Here is a 17,874-nt window from a genome sequence, read left to right on the forward strand (position 1 = left end):
GAAAGGTCAGGGGTTCCATCTCCTGTATTTGCACAGAGAAGTGCTTCAGTGAAGGGAGTGGCCAGGTAGGTGACAGAGGAGCAGATCAGGTGATCAGGGGAGAAATCACCCTTCAGAATACTGTAGGGAGAGGGCAGGGAAAGATACATTTGGTGTGACATCATGACATTAGAAAATTTAAATTTGAAATAGATAAACTTTCAAGAGGACGAGAATACAAGAGCAAAGATGTACTGCTGAGGCTGCATAAGGCTCTGGTCAGACAACATTTGGGCTATGTACCCATGGAAGGCCTAGCAAGGAGTGCAGAGGAGATTTACAAGAATGGTCCCAGGGATGAAGGCCTTGTCATGTGAGGAGCGGTTGAGGACTATGGATCTGTACTCGATAAAGTTTGGCAGGATGAGGGGAGGATCTGATCGACCCTAATAGAATATTGAGATGTCTGGGTAGAGTGGATGTGAAGAAGATGCTTCCACGAGTAGGAGAGACTCGGACCAGAGGGCACAGCCTCAGAGTGAAGGGATGACCCTTTCAAACTGAGATGAGGAGGAAATTCTTCAGCCGAAGGATGGGGAGTCTGTGGAAGGCTGTAGAAGCAAAGTATTTAAGACAGAGATTGAAAGGTTCTTAATTAGCAAGGGGTTCAAAAGTTAGGGAAAGAAGGTGGGAAATATGGATTGAGAGACATATTAGCCATGATTGAATAGCAGAGCAGACTCAGTGGGCTGAATAATTCTGCTGCTTTGTTTTATGGTCTTATGGTTAAGTAAGGATATTAAGGGATATGGGCCAAAGGCAGATATATGGAGTTAGACCACAGATGAGTGGCAGAATCGATTCAAAGGGCTGAATGGCCTACTCCTATTCTCATGTTCCTATACTGAACAGGTGAAGATGAGATAGAATGATCTGTTAAATATGGATGCTGGTGGGGGTAACATGGGGATGAGGATAAGTCCTGTCATGGTTCTGGGAGGGAATGTAAGGGAAGGATGACAGCAGGAGTGTGTGAAATAGGTCAGACACAGCTGAGCTGAAAATGTGTTGCTGGAAAAGCGCAGCAGGTCAGGCAGCATCCAAGGAGCAGGAGATTCGACGTTTTGGGCATAAGCCCTTCTTCAGGACTTATGCCCGAAACGTCGAATCTCCTGTTCCTTGGATGCTGCCTGACCTGCTGCGCTTTTCCAGCAACACATTTTCAGCTCTGATCTCCAGCATCTGCAGACCTCACTTTCTCCTCAGACACAGTTGAGATTTGTCATGCTGACAGGGACTCCTTATTAGAGGACAAACAATGTTAGAAGTGCGTGCTTGCAAGTTGGCAACACCAGAACAAATCCAATGGAAGTAGAGGAACTGGAAGAATGCCGTAGAGTTCTCACAGGAAGGATAATATCAGTAAACGTAGTGAAGGTCGCTGTAAGAGTCAGTGGGTTTGTAATAGATGCTTAACCTATCCCCAGAAATGTCAAGATTTCTCAACATCTTATGTTTTAAACAAGTCACTTCTTACTCGCCCACACACCAGCAAAAGCTAACCAAGCCTACTCCAATATTTCCTCAGAAAACAATTGTCATTCCAGGTATTATGAACTTTCCACATTAAGAAATCTCTTTGGGACCAAATGATATCGGAGCAGAATTAGAATTGTCTGTGTAGTTTACTGCATTTTCACAGGACTAACTTTGCACACCACTCAGTTGTATTTAGTAAAGATAGCCAGGACTGCATCCCACTGAATTATGAAATGCAAAGCCAAACCCTGTTCATAAATATTGTTTTAGTATTCCCACTCCATGTAGCTTCCTAATGTTCACAACAGCCTCCAAATCCCATATCTTATTTCATTTACTTCTAGCATTTGTGTATAAACACCTTGCTGCATACATACCTCCATTCATACAACATTTACGCATGCACAAATAACGACAATACCTAAACAATTAAAAATAGGGACTGGGCAGTGTTGTAGAACAGAGAGACCTAGGCATTCAGGTATATTATTCTTTGAAGTTTGCATCACATATAGATAAGGTAGTTAAGAAGATGTTTAGCACATTTGCCTTCATTGCTCAGAACTCTGAGTATAAGAGTTGGGACAGTATGTTCAGATTGTACAGGATATTGGTGAGACCCCTTGTGTCCCCAGTTCTGGTCTCCCTTGTCATAGGAAGGATATTATTAAACTGGAAAGGTTTACCAGGATGTTGCTGGGAATGGAGGGGTTCAGCTAAAAGGAAAGGCTGGACAGGCTGGGATTTTCTTTCAATGGAGCACAGGAGCTTGAGGTGACCTTGTAGAGGTTTATAAAATCATGAGGCTTATAGATAAGGTGAATGGCAGATGTCTTTTCCCTAGGGTAGGGGATTTCAGGATGAGAGGGCATATTTTAAGTTGAGGGGAGAATGATTTTGAAAAGATATGAGGGGCAACCTTTTTTACACAGAAAATGGTTCGTATGTGAATTGAACTGCCAGAGGAAGTGGTGGATGCAGGTGCAGTTACAAGATTTGAAAGACATTCTGGTAAGCACATGAATAGGAAAGGTTTGAAGGGATAGGGACCAAACTCAGGCAAATGGGAGGACTTAGGTTTGGGAACATGGTTGGCATGGACTAGTTGGACCGAAGGATCTTTTTCCGTGCTGTATGATGCTATAACTCCATTGTCTAAACCTGTCATAATCATTTACCTCTCTATTAAACCTCTCCTCAACCTCCTTTGCCTCACAACGCCAGAGACCCGGGTTCAATTCCCGCCTCAGGCAACTGACTGTGTGGAGTTTGCACATTCTCCCCGTGTCTGCGTGGGTTTCCTCCGGGTGCTCCGGTTTCCAGTCCAAAGATGTGCAGGTTGGGTGAATTGGCCATGCTAAATTGCCCGTAGTGTTAGGTAAGGGGTAAATGTAAGGGTATGGGTGGGTTATGCTTCAGCGGGTTGGTGTGGACTTGTTGGGCCGAAGGGCCTGTTTCCACACTGTAAGTAAACTAATCTAAGTAATCTAATCTAATGTAAAACTGAACAAATCCAATTTCTCTAGCCAGTACCTTGTGGCTAAGATCCCTCATCCCTGAAACTACACTGTTAAATTTGCCCTTCATCATCTCAAGGATACTCACATCTTCTTGAAGTATGGGTGCAATCGTCTGGTTGTGGCAGAACCAGCGTCTTCAGTATGATTTCCTTGCTTTGGTACTCAATGCTTGTATTAATGAAGCCAAATAACTCATGCATTTTGCTAATTTCTCTCTCTACATCCTATCACCCTCACAGACTATGCATATGAAGCCAAATGTCTCTCTGACTCCGTGCACTCTATAATTGCCATTACATCTATACTGCATCTCCTTACCTGTGTTAGCAAAATGCATCACCTCACATTTCTCTGTACTAAATTGCATTTGCCACTTACCTGCCCAATCTGGTCACCTATCAATGTTCTGTTAAATCCAATTGCTAGAGGCACACCATTTGCCACACCTCCAAGTCTGGTATAATTAAAATTTCAAAATTTTTCACTTTGTCTTTCAATATCTCAGTCATTTGTAGATCAAAACCAGCAGCAATTCTAGCACAGAAACTTGGGGAAAACCGCTGTCTGACATGTTTCTGTCTGAAAAGCAATTATTTATCATGACTCGCTGTTTTCTGTGCCGAAGCCAATATTTTATTCAAACCCTCCTATTTCACAAGTCTCGATTTTGTTCACCTGGGCTTGCTTCACACATGATCATGCTGCTTATCTGACAAACATTCAAACATTATTAAAATACATGCCCCAGACTCAAAATCGATAAATAAGTTATGTACAAAAAGGAGCCGCATGGTCATTTTCAAAACAAACACTAACCATTTTTGTTTGAATACAATATTCTGGCTATAATTTCATAAAACAATATAAACTTCCGTCACTGCAAGAAATTTCCTTAGGATATTTTGCTTCTAATCACATGGAAGGACTTTAAACTTAGTATTTTACACCAAGACTAGCAGAATTGTCAGTACTAAATGCATATTTATAGAAGGTTTTGCTTCTGGGCATTTCTTATAGACACTGAGTACATATCACAAGAATATGTGAACTAATCTTATAAATGCATACACAGAGTCAAACTCACAGTTTCTTTAAAAGGCCTGTAGTGTACTGCGAGATAAAAAAAAACTGAGAGCAACTCCAGCAAAAATCACAAATGGAAGACTCTTGCTGAGTTAGACTTGCAGTGGCTTAACATCAACATGTAGCCCCTCAGGCTAATCAACTTCACAATGTATAAAAGTCAAAACAGAGCAGCCACAGATTTCAGCATACATCAAAATAATGAAACTAATGACCACGTTCTTCAAAGCCAATAACTCCATGAGTGCTTTCAAGTTCTTTTCCTTTCATTTATATGACTAATGAGGCTCACTAAAAGCAGGCTACAATAATGTTTTGCATGAAACTTTTTTTTACATAGCTAATTTCTTACCTTCTGTAATTTAATATGGATGTGCTTTTTTTTAAATGGGCAAAAGGTGCACAGCAATGGAAATAAAAATGATTAGTTGATTTATATAAAAAGAGTTCAGGATAAGCCTGGAATTACATATACTAATAAAAATAATAATGCACCTTATATCACAATTCATTTCTTTCCATATGATTTGAACTCATTTATAATTAGCTTCTTTAGACCAAGTACTTAAATCAGCACCATTAAAATGCAAGTACATATTTCTTGTAAGTACATTAAAAATTATACCACAGTCAAGTTATGCACAGACATTTTAATTCATACACACTAATAAGTATTTACATAATACAAATAAAGAGTGAGAAACTAAATCATGAAAAGTACATTTTCCAATCTGTTTCTTTGAACGATAATTGCTATAAATTTAACTGAGAAAAATCAAGCAAAGTTATGCTTATGAACTTTATATTGATCCAGAGTTTGTTAAAGCAATATTAGAGGTGATCAGAATGTGCTGTGATTATGGATGTAGTATGGTAACAACTTGCATTTGCAAGTTGAGAAATCTGGAGGTTTTTCTCAGAGGATGGCACCCTCTCAAACAAGATGAGCTTCAACAGCCTCTGCATTAACATTCTCACAACACAAATTTTCAGGTGATGGGAGGAAGGTTTAGGGGAGATGTCAGAGGTCGGTTCTTTACATAGAGAGTGGTGGGTGTGTGGAATGCACTGCCAGCGGTGGGAATATAGTAAGATATATTAGGGACATTTAAACAACTCTTGCATAAGCATATAGATGATTGTAAAATGTAGGGTATGTAGATTAACTTGATCTTAGCATAGGATAAAAGGTCAGCACAACATGAAGGGCCAAAGGGCCTGCACTGTGCTGTACTGTTCTATGTTCTAAATGAAAGACAATGACATATCCAAGATGAGACATTAACCATTGCCTCGATATTTAATGGTGTCACCACTGAATCTCCCACTGCCAACATCCTGGGGTTACCATTGACTCTATAAATAAACTAGACTCACAATATAAATAAAGGGGCTATCAGAGCAGCTTAAAGGCTAGGAATACTGCAGCAAGTAACTCACATCCTGACTCCTCAGAGCCTGACCACCATCTATTGGATGTGCTGTCACTAGCGCCTTGTACAGTTGCAGTTAATTCCTTCCCTCCAGTCCCCTTGAAATAAGGGCCAACATTCCATGAGCCTTCCTGATTACTTGCTGTCCCTGTGTGCTGGCTTTCTGTGTTTCATGCACATGTTCCCCCAAGTCCCTTTGTGTTCCAATGGTCTCTGTCCCTTGTCAACTTTAGAATCAACAGTCTATCTAACATTTCTGCTCTATAAATGTTTAGCCCTTCTAACCACAGAATTCACTTCTGTCACCATGGCCTGGAAAGTATCCTTCACTGGTAAAGGCACATCCTGTGAAAGAATTAAAATCAAATAGAGGGAAAAGGAAGAATCGCTGTGTTGCCACTGACCACAAAATCCAAACCTTTTTCTCATTTTACTGATTCTACTCCATTACTGGTCGTTGTTGATTAGAAAATGTCTAATGATCACCAGTGAATTAACCTGATGGCAAGATGAGATCAGTCAGTGATGGGGAGTGCTGGCTGGAGGGAGATGTGAAGGAGGAAGGCTAACAGTGTCACTATAAACACAGAATAAAACACAGAACATTCCAGCACAGTGGAGGCCTTCGGCCCTCGATGTTGCACCGACCTGCAGAACCAATCTGAAGCCCATCTATCCTACACTATTCCACTCTCATCCATATGTTTATCCAATGACCATTTAAATACCCTGGAAGTTGGCCAGTCTACTACTGTTACAGGCAGGGCATTCCACACCCCTACTACTCTGAGTAAAGAAACTACCTCTGACATCTGTTCCATATTTATCACCCCTCAATTTAAAGCTATGTCCCCTCATGCTAGCCATCACCATCCGAGGAAAAAGGTTCTCACTGTCCACTCTATCTAACCCTCTGATTATCTTATATGTCTCTATTAAGTCCCCTCTCAACCTTCCTCTCTATAACGAAAACAGATTCAAGTCCCACAGACTTTCCTCATAAGATCTTCCCTACTTCCCTACAGCCTAGTAAATCTCCTCTGCACCCTTTCCAAAGCTTCGACATCCTTCCTATAATGCGGTGACCAGAACTGTATGCAATACTTCAAGTGCGGCTGCACCAGAGTTTTGTACAGCTGCAGTATGATGTCTACTAATGAAAGTTAACACACCATATACCTTCTTAACAACCCTATCAACCTGGGTGGCAACTTTCAGGGATCTATGTACAAGGACACCGAGATCTCTCTGCTCATCCACACTATCAAGAATCTTGCCATTAGCCCAGTACTCTGCATTCCTGTTGCTCCTTCCAAAATGAATCACCTCACACTTTGCCACATTAAACTCCATTTGCCACCTCTCAGCCCAACTCTGCAGCTTATCTATGTCCCTCTGTAACCTACGACATCCTTCGTCACTATCCACAACTCCACTGACTTTAGTGTCATCCGCAAATTTATTAACCCACCCTTCTACAGCCTCAAAATGACAAACAGCAGTGGCCTCAAAACAGATCCTTGTGGTAAACCACTAGTAACTGAACTCCAGGATGAACATTTCCCATCAATCACCACCCTATGTCTTCTTTCAGCTAGCCAATTTCTGACCCAAACCACTAAATCATACTTAATCCCATGCCTCTGTATTTTGTGAAATAGCTTATCATGGGGAACCTTATCAAACCCCTTACTGAAATCCATACACACCACATCAACCACTTTACCCTCCACCTGTTTGGTCACTTTCTCAAAGAACTCAACGAACGTAATACTGTTCATTCCATTATCACGTCTTGGACCAAGTAAATAAAAAAACAAAATTGCAGATTGCCCCAGTACATGTGAAATGAGGGAACCCCAAAACCAACTGGAAGGTTCCGCTTTCTCCCTGCTCCATTGGTTCTGTATTTCCATTCCAGCATAAAATAAACTGGAGTATTAATTACTGACAAAGAATCTGCTTCATCCTTAGTTATTTTATTGTACAATGTTGGCAGCTTTGATATCAACAGCAATTTGCAATCAACATTTACCAAGTAGCCCACACATCCTGGTGAGTAATGTCTATGAGTCACATTCATTTTTAAACAGTTACTTCTCAAAGTGCTGATTGCCGAGAGACAGCAACAAAACCATGTTGGCAGCAGATACAGCTTACCGAGAGGTTTTAGGGTGAAAACATATCAGAATATCTCAAAACTATTTCACATAAATGTGCAAACTGAAGCAAAAAAACACAATGAATAGTATTAAGGAATTCTCGATCAAATACACATTAGCTGATTTTTGTGAGCTTGGAGATAGGAACAGGAAAATCGAGGAGCAGTAGCTGTTCCCTCCATATAGAGACAGGAAGCTGATTGGGATTATTAACTTCCCAATTAGAGATGATTTTGTGACCTTGCCTGACATATGTCATTGGCAGGACAACTCTTGCAATGTTACCACCAGCTTCCTGGTCACCTGCAAGGCCTGGAGTCTGACTGAACCAGTAACTCGTTTCTCAATGAGACAGGAAAGGCCACACATAGGGAAGCTTCCCTTCCACTCCCAGGGCCCTAACAGCTTGACTAGTTATTTGGGGCTTTAGAGAGGGTGCAGAGAAGGTTTACCAGGATGCTGCCTGGACTAGAGGGCTTGCCTTATGAAGAGAGGCTGAATAAGCTCGGACTTTTCTCCCTGGTGAGATGGAGGAAGAGAGGAGACCTGATCGAGGTATACAAGATAATGAGAGGAATAGATGGAGTCAATAGCCAGAGGCTTTTCCCCAGGGCAGGATTGACTGGTACGAGGAGTCATAGTTAGAAGATATTAGGAGGCAGGCATAAAGGAGACATTAGAGGTAGGTTCTTTACGCAGAGAGTTGTGAATGCATGGAATGCATTGCTAGCTGTGGCGGTGGAAGCAGAGTCAATGGGGACATATAAGCAACTGCTGGACATGCACATGGTTAGCAGTGAGTTGAGGGGTGTGTAGATTAAGTTACTATATTTTACACTAGGATTAAACCTTGGCACAACATCGTGGGCCTAAGGGCCTGTTCTGTGCTGTGCGTTTCTATGTTCTATTTTCACTTTGTTGAATTGTCCTTCAGTCTCCAACCTGCCTCAGCATCATCTCCCTCCCCCCAGTGGGATTGACTACCAGGTGATCTGATTGGGCTGGCTACATTGAGAGTCCAGCTACCACCCTGACAGAGGTAGTTCTGAGGAAGGGTCACTGCACGCGAAACATTAACTCTGATTTCTCTCCACAGATGTTGCCAGACCTGCTGAGCTTTTCCAGCAACTTCTGTTTTTGTAGCCAGTTATGAAGTTGCTTCTGGGAAGGCTGTGATCTAGGGTCTGCACCCTGCCTGTTCAGGCTCTGAGGAATCTTGCTTCACCTAACACTGAAATCACAAAGCCCCCTTAGCTGTCGCTACTGTTTCTTGAAGCTTAATGACTTTTATTAGCACTTCACCGCTGCACAATGTTTCCTTTCTTGGTACGTTTATTCTACAACACGCCAGTGGTCTTAATATATACACATTCAATCATGGCATATTCAAAATTGTATAAAACTGATGATTATTTCTTTGTAGACAGAGGAAATTTTGGAATAAAATATTTTTGAACAGTTCTTTTAATTTTGTTTCAGCTATCCAACTCTACAAACTTCTAGAGAGCTCACAAATCCATTTCCTGTGATGCTACAGATAGGCAGTGTCTAACATGTTAGTTATATCTCAACTGGATGTCATATATCTATGAGTACTATTTGGGAATTCAACTGTGTTTATTTATACAGAGACACTTAAACACAGTTCTGGTAAAGGTACACAATGAGAAATGTGTACCTCTGTAAATAAAACGCTGAGAGAATTTTGAAGAAGTTCCAGTGTTCCACTTATCACCATGAGGATGAGACCTGACACTCTCCTCGGATCAAGAAGGCTAAAAGAGGGTGGGATTACGAGAGTAAAGTCAGAAAGGACACAAAGAAGGAGCCACACAGGATCACAAAAAACTTCAGTACTGAACCTGTTTTCACTTCTTTTGAAATGGGGAAAGGGCCAAGATGGGATGGACTGCAGTGGGAAATGAAGGTGAACTGTGTTATGGAAGAGTTGTGAGGAAGAGAGGAAATGGAATGAGAGGCATGAATTCTGGGTAATCCAAGATGGAGGACTGGAAAAATTGTGGCTGTAAGAAGTGCTCTTTTTTTGAGGTATTTTAGGTGTCCCTCCTGATGCTGCCTGCCTTGCTGTGTTCCCCCAGCCTCCTGCCTGTCCCTCCTGATGCCGCCTGCCTTGCTGTGTTCTTCCAGCATCCTGCCTGTCCCTCCTGATGCTGCCTGCCTTGCTGTGTTCTCCCAGCCTCCTGCCTGTCCCCCCAGCCTCCTGCCTGTCCCCCGATGCTGCCTGCCTTGCTGTGTTCTCCCAGTCTCCTGCCTGTCCCTTCTGATGCTGCCTGGTTTGCTGTGTTCTCCCAGCCTCCTGCCTGTCCCTCCTGGATTCCAGCATCTGTATGTTTTTTGTCTTGTTATTTACTTCAGCTCACAACACTCCTGCATCCTTCCAACTTCTTACCCTGTTACTTCATTTTCCTCTCCTTTTTTTCCCAGTCCCATGATCTCCATGTTTTGACTCCTTCCAGTCTGGCCGATTTAAAGGCTTCTGGTCAGGTTTTTAGCTGACACCTTTCCACTAAAGTTCTGTTTCATGTTGATGCTGAAACAAGAAGACATGGCCAGGAACTAGGACCAAATTACTGCAGATCCTGGAATATGTACTGAATGCAACAAATGCTGGAGATCACAGCGGGTCAGGCAGCACCTATAGGGATAGAGTAAGAATCCAGATGACTCCTTGTTAGAGCAGGAATTATTCAAGTCAATCATTGTAAACGGTGTTTTATGTCACGTGGTACAAAAAGCTTTCTAGCCAGTTATTATTCTGCATCATGTACAAGTAATACAATAAAAAGATACACCATCCTCTGTATTAGTAATAACAGATCTTAACAGGACAATCTCAAAACAAAACACCTTACAAAACATGCAGTTTTAGAATTGATACTGCCAAGAATAGAACCCATCAGAAAACTACATGGCAGAATCAAAAATAAGGATCATACAATAATCTTAGCGTGTTCATAAAATTATATTTCCAATCTCCTTCCCCATAATTAGGTCAGAGAATAAAATCTAAAAATCTGATATCCATTTCAAAGCAGCTTTGGAGTTGGTAGCTTGGAGAGAACAGTCAAGATCCATAAGAGTGAGGTGGTGGGTTCACTTAAATAGATCAGATGTTACAGAAGTTAAGTCACTTGCAAATCAACTTTTAATATTTGTTATATAAAATGACTGCTGTCTAATCTCACATATGCATAGTGGCTATTTCCAGTACCTTTGTCTGTCTGTGCACATTCAGACAGGCAGCAGTTGTGCAACTCCTAACCGCTAATTGTAATAAACCACAGTGAAACAGAACTCCTCAACTTTGAAAATAGTAAGCTTAATCATTGCAAACTGAAATCAATAAACTAATGATAAAATCAGTAGGAAATGAATTGAATCAGAAAACATAAGCATGACAATGAAAAGAGCTGGAATATTGATTTTATCACAATTGCACTTACCATTCACAGACTTCTACTGACACTGGTAATGGCTCAAAAATACCCAGTGGTACCGCATTCAGTGAGATACCCACTTCTCTTCAGATTTAACTGAGACAGGAGCAGTCAATAGGAAAAGTATCACATATATGTGCAAAAAATTGGAAGTTACACAGTAGAGATTAAAATAAAAACTTACCTCTCCAGGTGTGAAACATGAGAGATTTTATTTACCTATCTTTAGAAGCTGGTATTTTACACATTACAAATTTTAATACTTCACACGCAACAAATCCAGACATGATGTTAGCTGGTATTTTTGTTGTTGCAGTTACAATTAAAGAAGGTCAGATGTGTGTCTAGACTTGCTTACAGAACCAGTAAGCACACAGCTGAGCAGTTACTTTGTTGGCAACAAGTACAATGAAACTCTCATTCTTACACGTCCAAACCCAAATAAAAATCTCATAAAACTCTTTAATGCAGTCAGAATCTCTTTAAGAGGAATAAAATCTTTGGATTCTCGACACTACATTGACACTGAGCAGCAACGATAATATTTAAATATTGCGTCATGACTCTCTGCCCTGCTTGTACAGATGTCTTTGTCTTGTTTAACTTGAATACTACTTGTGCGTAGGAGTCAAACCATGTACAGCGTCCACACCTGTGAGAAGGAAGCTGGTCAAATATAAAGAATTCATGTCCCTGACGGAACTGATTGAGAAATGCAGACGTTACCATTAAACGAGTTGCAAATTTATTCTACAATTGCCAGAAATACAGATGAGTCTAGTCTATAATTGTGATTACTTTCAAATCCAATTAAGTTCGAGCCTTGGATTGGATTTTTGCCAAATGACAACGCAGGATCAAACATACTCTCGAATTTGTTTCCAAAATAAAGACACTTACAGATGATCTTTTCTACATTTCTATGTTCCTTCTACAGACTGTGAGAGTTAAGAGCTGGAATCTTCATAAATCAACACTTTTACGCTTTACCCGGAGACATTCAAATAGCAAGACAGTCAAGCAGCAATCAAAAAAGTTAAAGTATGGCCAACTCGCCGCACTGTAACCACACCTCTCCTCTGCTCAGATGGTATTACATAAGTGTTACACTCACAGATCACTGCTATATCCCAACTCCCAGAAGAACCAGGAAGAACAACTCAACACAGACATGGGAAGAAAAACATCGATTGGGCAACACTCGTAATTTCAAGTCAGATCCAAGTCTTAATTTAGATTAAGATGATAATTGGAAGTGGGAACTGTGTTTGCCAAAACTGTTCAGTTTGTTTGATGGTGAAAGTGCAACAGGGAGAGGCAGCTTCACCTACTGTGCTCTAGCGCTCCTCCAAGTGGTCAGAAATGGTACAGTCCTACAGCACATTCATGCCGAGCTGATAGACCAGCCTGACCCAGTGCCGTTTGCCAGCTTTTGGGCCATATCCATCTAAACCCTTCCTATTCAGATACCCATCCAAATACCTTTTAAATGTTGTAATTGTTCCAGCCTCCACCACTTCCTCATAGAATCCCTACAGTGTGGAAACAGGCCCTTCAGCCCAACAAGTCCACACCAACCCTCCGAAGAGTAACCACCCAGATTCATTCCCCTACACTACATTTACCCCTGACAAATGCACCTTACCTACACGTCCCTGACCACTATGGGCAATTTAGCATGGCCAATTCACCTAACCTGCATATCTTTTGGACTGTGGGAGGAAACCGGAGCACCCGGAGGAAACTCACGCAGACACGGAGAGAATGTGCAAACTCCACACAGACAGACAGACACCCGAGGCTGGAATCGAACCCAGGTCCCTGGCAGCAGTGCTAACTACTGAGCCACCATGCCACCCTCTGGCAACTTGTTTCAAGCACGTACCACCCTCTGTGTGAAAAGATTACCTCTTAGGTCCCTTTCAAATCTTTCCCTTCTCACCCATCTAGTTTTGGACTCCCCCACCCCAGGAAAAATACCTTGTCTATTTACCTGATCCCTGCCCCTCATGATTTTATAAACCTCTATAACATCACCCCTCAGCCTCAGAGGCTCCAATGAAAACAGCCCCAGCCTATTCCACTTCTCCCGATAACACAAATCCTTCAGTCCTGACAACATCCTCATAAACCTTTTCTGAGACCTTTCAAATTTCACAACATCTTTCCTATAGCAGAGAGACCAGATTTGTACACAATGTTCCAAAAGTGTCCTATCTAATATCCTGTACAGCTGCAACATGACCTCCCAAATCCTGTACTCAATGCACTAACCAATGAATGCAAGTGTGCCAAACACCTTCTTCACCACCCTGTCCACCCTCGACTCTCACCACCCTGTCTACCTGCGACTCTCACCACCCTGTCTACCTGCGACTCTCACCACCCTGTCTACCTGCGAATCTCACCACCCTGTCTAACTGAGACTCTCACCACCCTGTCTACCCTCGATTCTCACCACCCTGTCTACCTGCGACTCTCACCACCCTGTCTACCTGAGACTCTCACCACCCTGTCTAACTGAGACTCTCACCACCCTGTCTACCCTCGATTCTCACCACCCTGTCTACCTGCGACTCTCACCATCCTGTGTACCTGCGACTCTCACCACCCTGTCTACCTGAGACTCTCACCACCCTGTCTACCTGCGACTCTCACCACCCTGTGTACCTGTGACTCTCACCACCCTGTCTACTCTCGACTCTCACCACCCTGTCTACCTGCGACTCTCACCACCCTGTCTACCTGCGACTCTCACCACCCTGTCTACCTGTGACTCTCACCACCCTGTCTACTCTCGACTCTCACCACCCTGTCTACCTGCGACTCTCACCACCCTGTGTACCTGTGACTCTCACCACCCTGTCTACTCTCGACTCTCACCACCCTGTCTACCTGCGAGTCTCACCACCCTGTCTACCCGCGACTCTCACCACCCTGTCTACTCTCGACTCTCACCAACCTGTCTACTCTCGACTCTCACCACCCTGTCTACCTGCGACTCTCACCACCCTGTCTACCTGAGACTCTCACCACCCTGTCTACCTGCGAGTCTCACCACCCTGTCTACCCGCGACTCTCACCACCCTGTCTGCTCTCGACTCTCACCACCCTGTCTACTCTCGACTCTCACCACCCTGTCTACCTGCGACTCTCACCACCCTGTCTACTCTCGACTCTCACCACCCTGTCTACCTGCGACTCTCACCACCCTGTCTACCTACAAGTCTACTTTCAGGGAACAATGCATCAGTGCACCTAGGCCTCTATGTTTGGAAGAACTCCCCAGGACCTTACCATTAATTGTACAAGTCCTATTCTGCTTTGCCTTACCAAAATGCAGCACTGTCAATTTCCATGGTTATTTTCATGCATTATCTATGTTCATTTCAAACATTCCTAACTTGGTACAGTTTTACCAAACCAACAATTACAGCTCTGTTATGGTTCGATCATTAACAATTTCTATTTTGTATTTTCCATTTTCAAGGATCTTTTAGTTCCATTTTTCTTCACTCCTACAATTTCCGTGTAACTCCTACATATTAACTTTGAGCATGGGATACAGCCCAGACCTTTGCTAACAGAAAGAAATGCATGAATGGCTCATCTTAAGCCCTCCTTCCTGCTATTAAATGCCTTCCCAATACAGAGCCAGCTAATACATGAATTCAAGTTTTGCTGAGAGTTCTATATTGCTTCACTGAATAAAATGGCACATTATAAGAAATAGGAAGTTGAGTGGTCCATGAAGCCTGCCCACAATTCAATATGACCATGGCTCCCCCCAGACCCCAACTCCCCTTTCAAGCCAACTAATACATCTCTCAACCTCTTGATAGTGAACGTCCTACAGCATGGAAACAGACTCTTCAGTCCAACTAGTCACACTAACCATGTTCCTAAACTAAACTAATCCCACTTGCCTACATTTGGCCCATATCCCTCTAAACCTTTCCTATCCGTGAACTTATCCAAATGTCTTTTAAATGTTGTAACTGGACCCGCATCCACCATTTCCTCTGGCAGTTCATTTCACACACAAACCTAAAGTTACGCCTTGGGTCCTTTTTAAAACTTTCTCCTCTCACCTTAAAAATATGGCCCTAATTTTGAACTCCCTGAACGCAATGGAAAGACCCTTGCTATTTACCATACCTTTGCCCCTTATGATTTTATAAACCTTGATAAATCAACCTCATACACTCCAGTGAAAAAAGGTCCCAGCCTATATTTATAACTGAAATCTTCCATACCCAGCAACATCCTGATAAATCTTTTCTGAATCCTCTCCAGCTTAATAATATCCTTCCCATAACAGGGTAACCGGAACTATACACAGTACTCCAGGAGAGGCCTCATGAATGTTCTATACAGCCTCAGTATGACGTCCCAACTCAGATAGTCAGTGGTCTGAGCAATGAAAGCATGCCTGCGAAACACCTTCTAACCACCCCACCTACCTGTGACGCAAATTACAAAGAATTATGCCCCTGAAGCAATGGGATAATTAGTAGATCTGGCAATTAGTACACAATAAGTAAAGTTGGGAACCCCTGTATCCCATTGTAAAGGAACAAAAGGAAAAAGCAACTTATAAAATGGTTCTCATGAGACCTATTTCTCATGAAAGTTACTAAGAACATGAAAAACGTTGAGATAATCTATTACAGATTTTATTTTTTGACTGTTACCATGGAGTAAGCACTGCAATTGCCATATGCTTAAACGTATCCAAATCTCATTTATCCATTTCACAGTTGAGGGTGTGGGGCTGGAAAAGCACAGCAGGTCAGGCAGCATCCGGGCAGCAGGAGAATCAATATTTCAGCATTAGCCCTTCATCAGGAATGAGGCTTATGGGCCGGGGGACTGAGAGACAAATGGGAGGAGGTAGGGCTGGGGGGAATTTAGCTCAGATTGCGATAGGTAGCTGGAGGTAGGGGTAATGGTGATAGGTCGGAGAGGAGGGTAGAGCAGATGGGGCAGGTGGTGGATAGGTCAGCAGGGTGGTGCTGAGTTGGAGGCGTGGGACTGGGATAATGTGGGGGAAGGGGAAATGAGGAAATTGATGAAGTCCACATTGATACTGTGTAGTTGCAGGGTCCCGCGGTGGAAGATGAGGCGTTCTTCCTCCAGACGTTGGGTGGGAAGGGTTTGGTGATGGAGGATGCCCAGGACCTGCATGTGTTCGGTGGAGTGACAGGGGGAATTGAAGTGTTCAGCCACGGGGCGGTGGGGTTGGCGGATATGGGTGTCCCAGAGATGTTTTATGAAATGATCTGCAAGAAGGCATCCTGTTTACCCGATGTAGAGGAGACCACACCGGGTGCAATGGATAAAATAGATGACATTGGTGGAGGTACATGTAAATTTCTGTCAGATGTGGAAGAATCCTTTGGAGTCTTGGACGAGGCTGAGGATAGGGAGGGGGGAGTGGGCACAGGTTTTGCACTTCCTGCTGTGGCAGGGGAAAGTGCCGGGAGGGGTGGGTGGATCTGATGAAGGAGTTGCGGAGGGAATGGTCTCTCCGGAACGCTCACAGGGGTGGGGAGGGAAATATATCTCTGGTGGTGGGGTCCATTTGTAGGTGGCGGAAGTGGTGGCGGATGATGCGATGTATACGGAGGTTGGTGGGGTGGAAGGTGAGAACCGTGGGGTTCAGTCCTTCTTGCATTGGGAGGGGTGCCATGGTCCCCATAAGTTCCATTCACAGTCGTGCCTGTGCTCACCAATCTGTATTGGTTACAGCAATGCCTTGATTTAAAAATCCTCATCTTCTTTCACATTCAAATTCCCCCCATAGGTTCTGTCATCCTTTGCTCTATAACTTCTTAAAGCCCTATAATCCTTTTCATTCTGCCTCCATCTACCTCAGGCCTCTTATCCATTTCCAAATTCTATTGTTCCTCTGTCAGCAGCCAGGGCATCAGCTGTTTAGTTACTCCTTAAGAGAGTCCTCTTTGACAAATGGATTGCCATCAAACCTAAAGGCTCTTCCTTTGAGCTCAGTATCAATATTTCTACTCTAATAATCACATAATACCCTAAAAAATATTTAACTACATTAGAGGTGCTATATAAATGCAGGTTGTTGTTGTTGTTGTTGTTGTTGGGAGCCGTTTTATATGTTGCTTTCTCCTTAAACTCCACTATAATATGATTAACATAATCTACGTTCATACTTGGCATAGGAAATTAACATTTCAACCTAAGGAATTTTAACTTTTGTGTGATGTATCAAACATCTACGTAACACCTCTTTCAGTGACCACACCTCCACACATCTCTGGGGTAGAGAATTTCAGAATTTCAGAAATGAGAGAAAGTCAGAAGTCACACAATTCCAGGGTCATAGTCCAACAGCTTTATTTAAAATCAACAGGTTTATCCAAAATCATAATCAGAAGTGAAGTCAGGTGGACTGTGGGGCAGTGTTCTGAAAGCTTGTGATTTCAAAGAAACCTATTGGAGTAGAACCTGGTGTCATGTGACTTCTGACATTGTCCACCCCAGTTCAACACCAGCTCCTCTACATGTGTCTATCTCTGAGAGAAAACATTTCTTTTTAAATGAGTGACCCTTATTCTATAAGGTAGATATTGAGAAGATGTTTCCACCTATGTTCCCTATTTTGAGATATCCCCATAGGTGGAAACATCTTCTCAATATCTACCTTGTAAGCTGTGAATCTTGTATG

The 17,874-nt window shown here is 42.7% G+C and overlaps 1 protein-coding gene across 5 annotated transcripts in view; it reads right to left on the minus strand.

Moving 5' to 3' along the window:
* Nucleotides 1-17,874, minus strand: part of LOC132835003 (putative Polycomb group protein ASXL2) — a 310,992-nt gene that overhangs the window by 127,650 nt on the left and 165,468 nt on the right. The window contains exons 1-2 of one of the 5 annotated variants that reach the window (XM_060854251.1): nt 12,075-12,235; nt 11,181-11,270 (exon numbers count right to left, since the gene is read on the minus strand). The exons of 2 other annotated variants lie outside the window; for them this stretch is intronic. Coding sequence is in view for 1 of the 3 variants with exons in the window: in XM_060854242.1 (XP_060710225.1) it covers nt 10,127-10,176 (50 nt within the window). In the remaining 2 variants the exon portion in view is untranslated. Of the gene's footprint in view, nt 1-10,126; nt 10,294-11,180; nt 11,271-12,074; nt 12,236-17,874 lie in introns of those variants that run through there. 2 more of the 5 variants (XM_060854260.1, XM_060854242.1) reach the window with 2 other exon arrangements.

This window comes from Hemiscyllium ocellatum, chromosome 3 (genome assembly GCF_020745735.1).
Source record: "Hemiscyllium ocellatum isolate sHemOce1 chromosome 3, sHemOce1.pat.X.cur, whole genome shotgun sequence".
In the NCBI taxonomy this organism is placed as follows: domain Eukaryota; kingdom Metazoa; phylum Chordata; class Chondrichthyes; order Orectolobiformes; family Hemiscylliidae; genus Hemiscyllium; species Hemiscyllium ocellatum.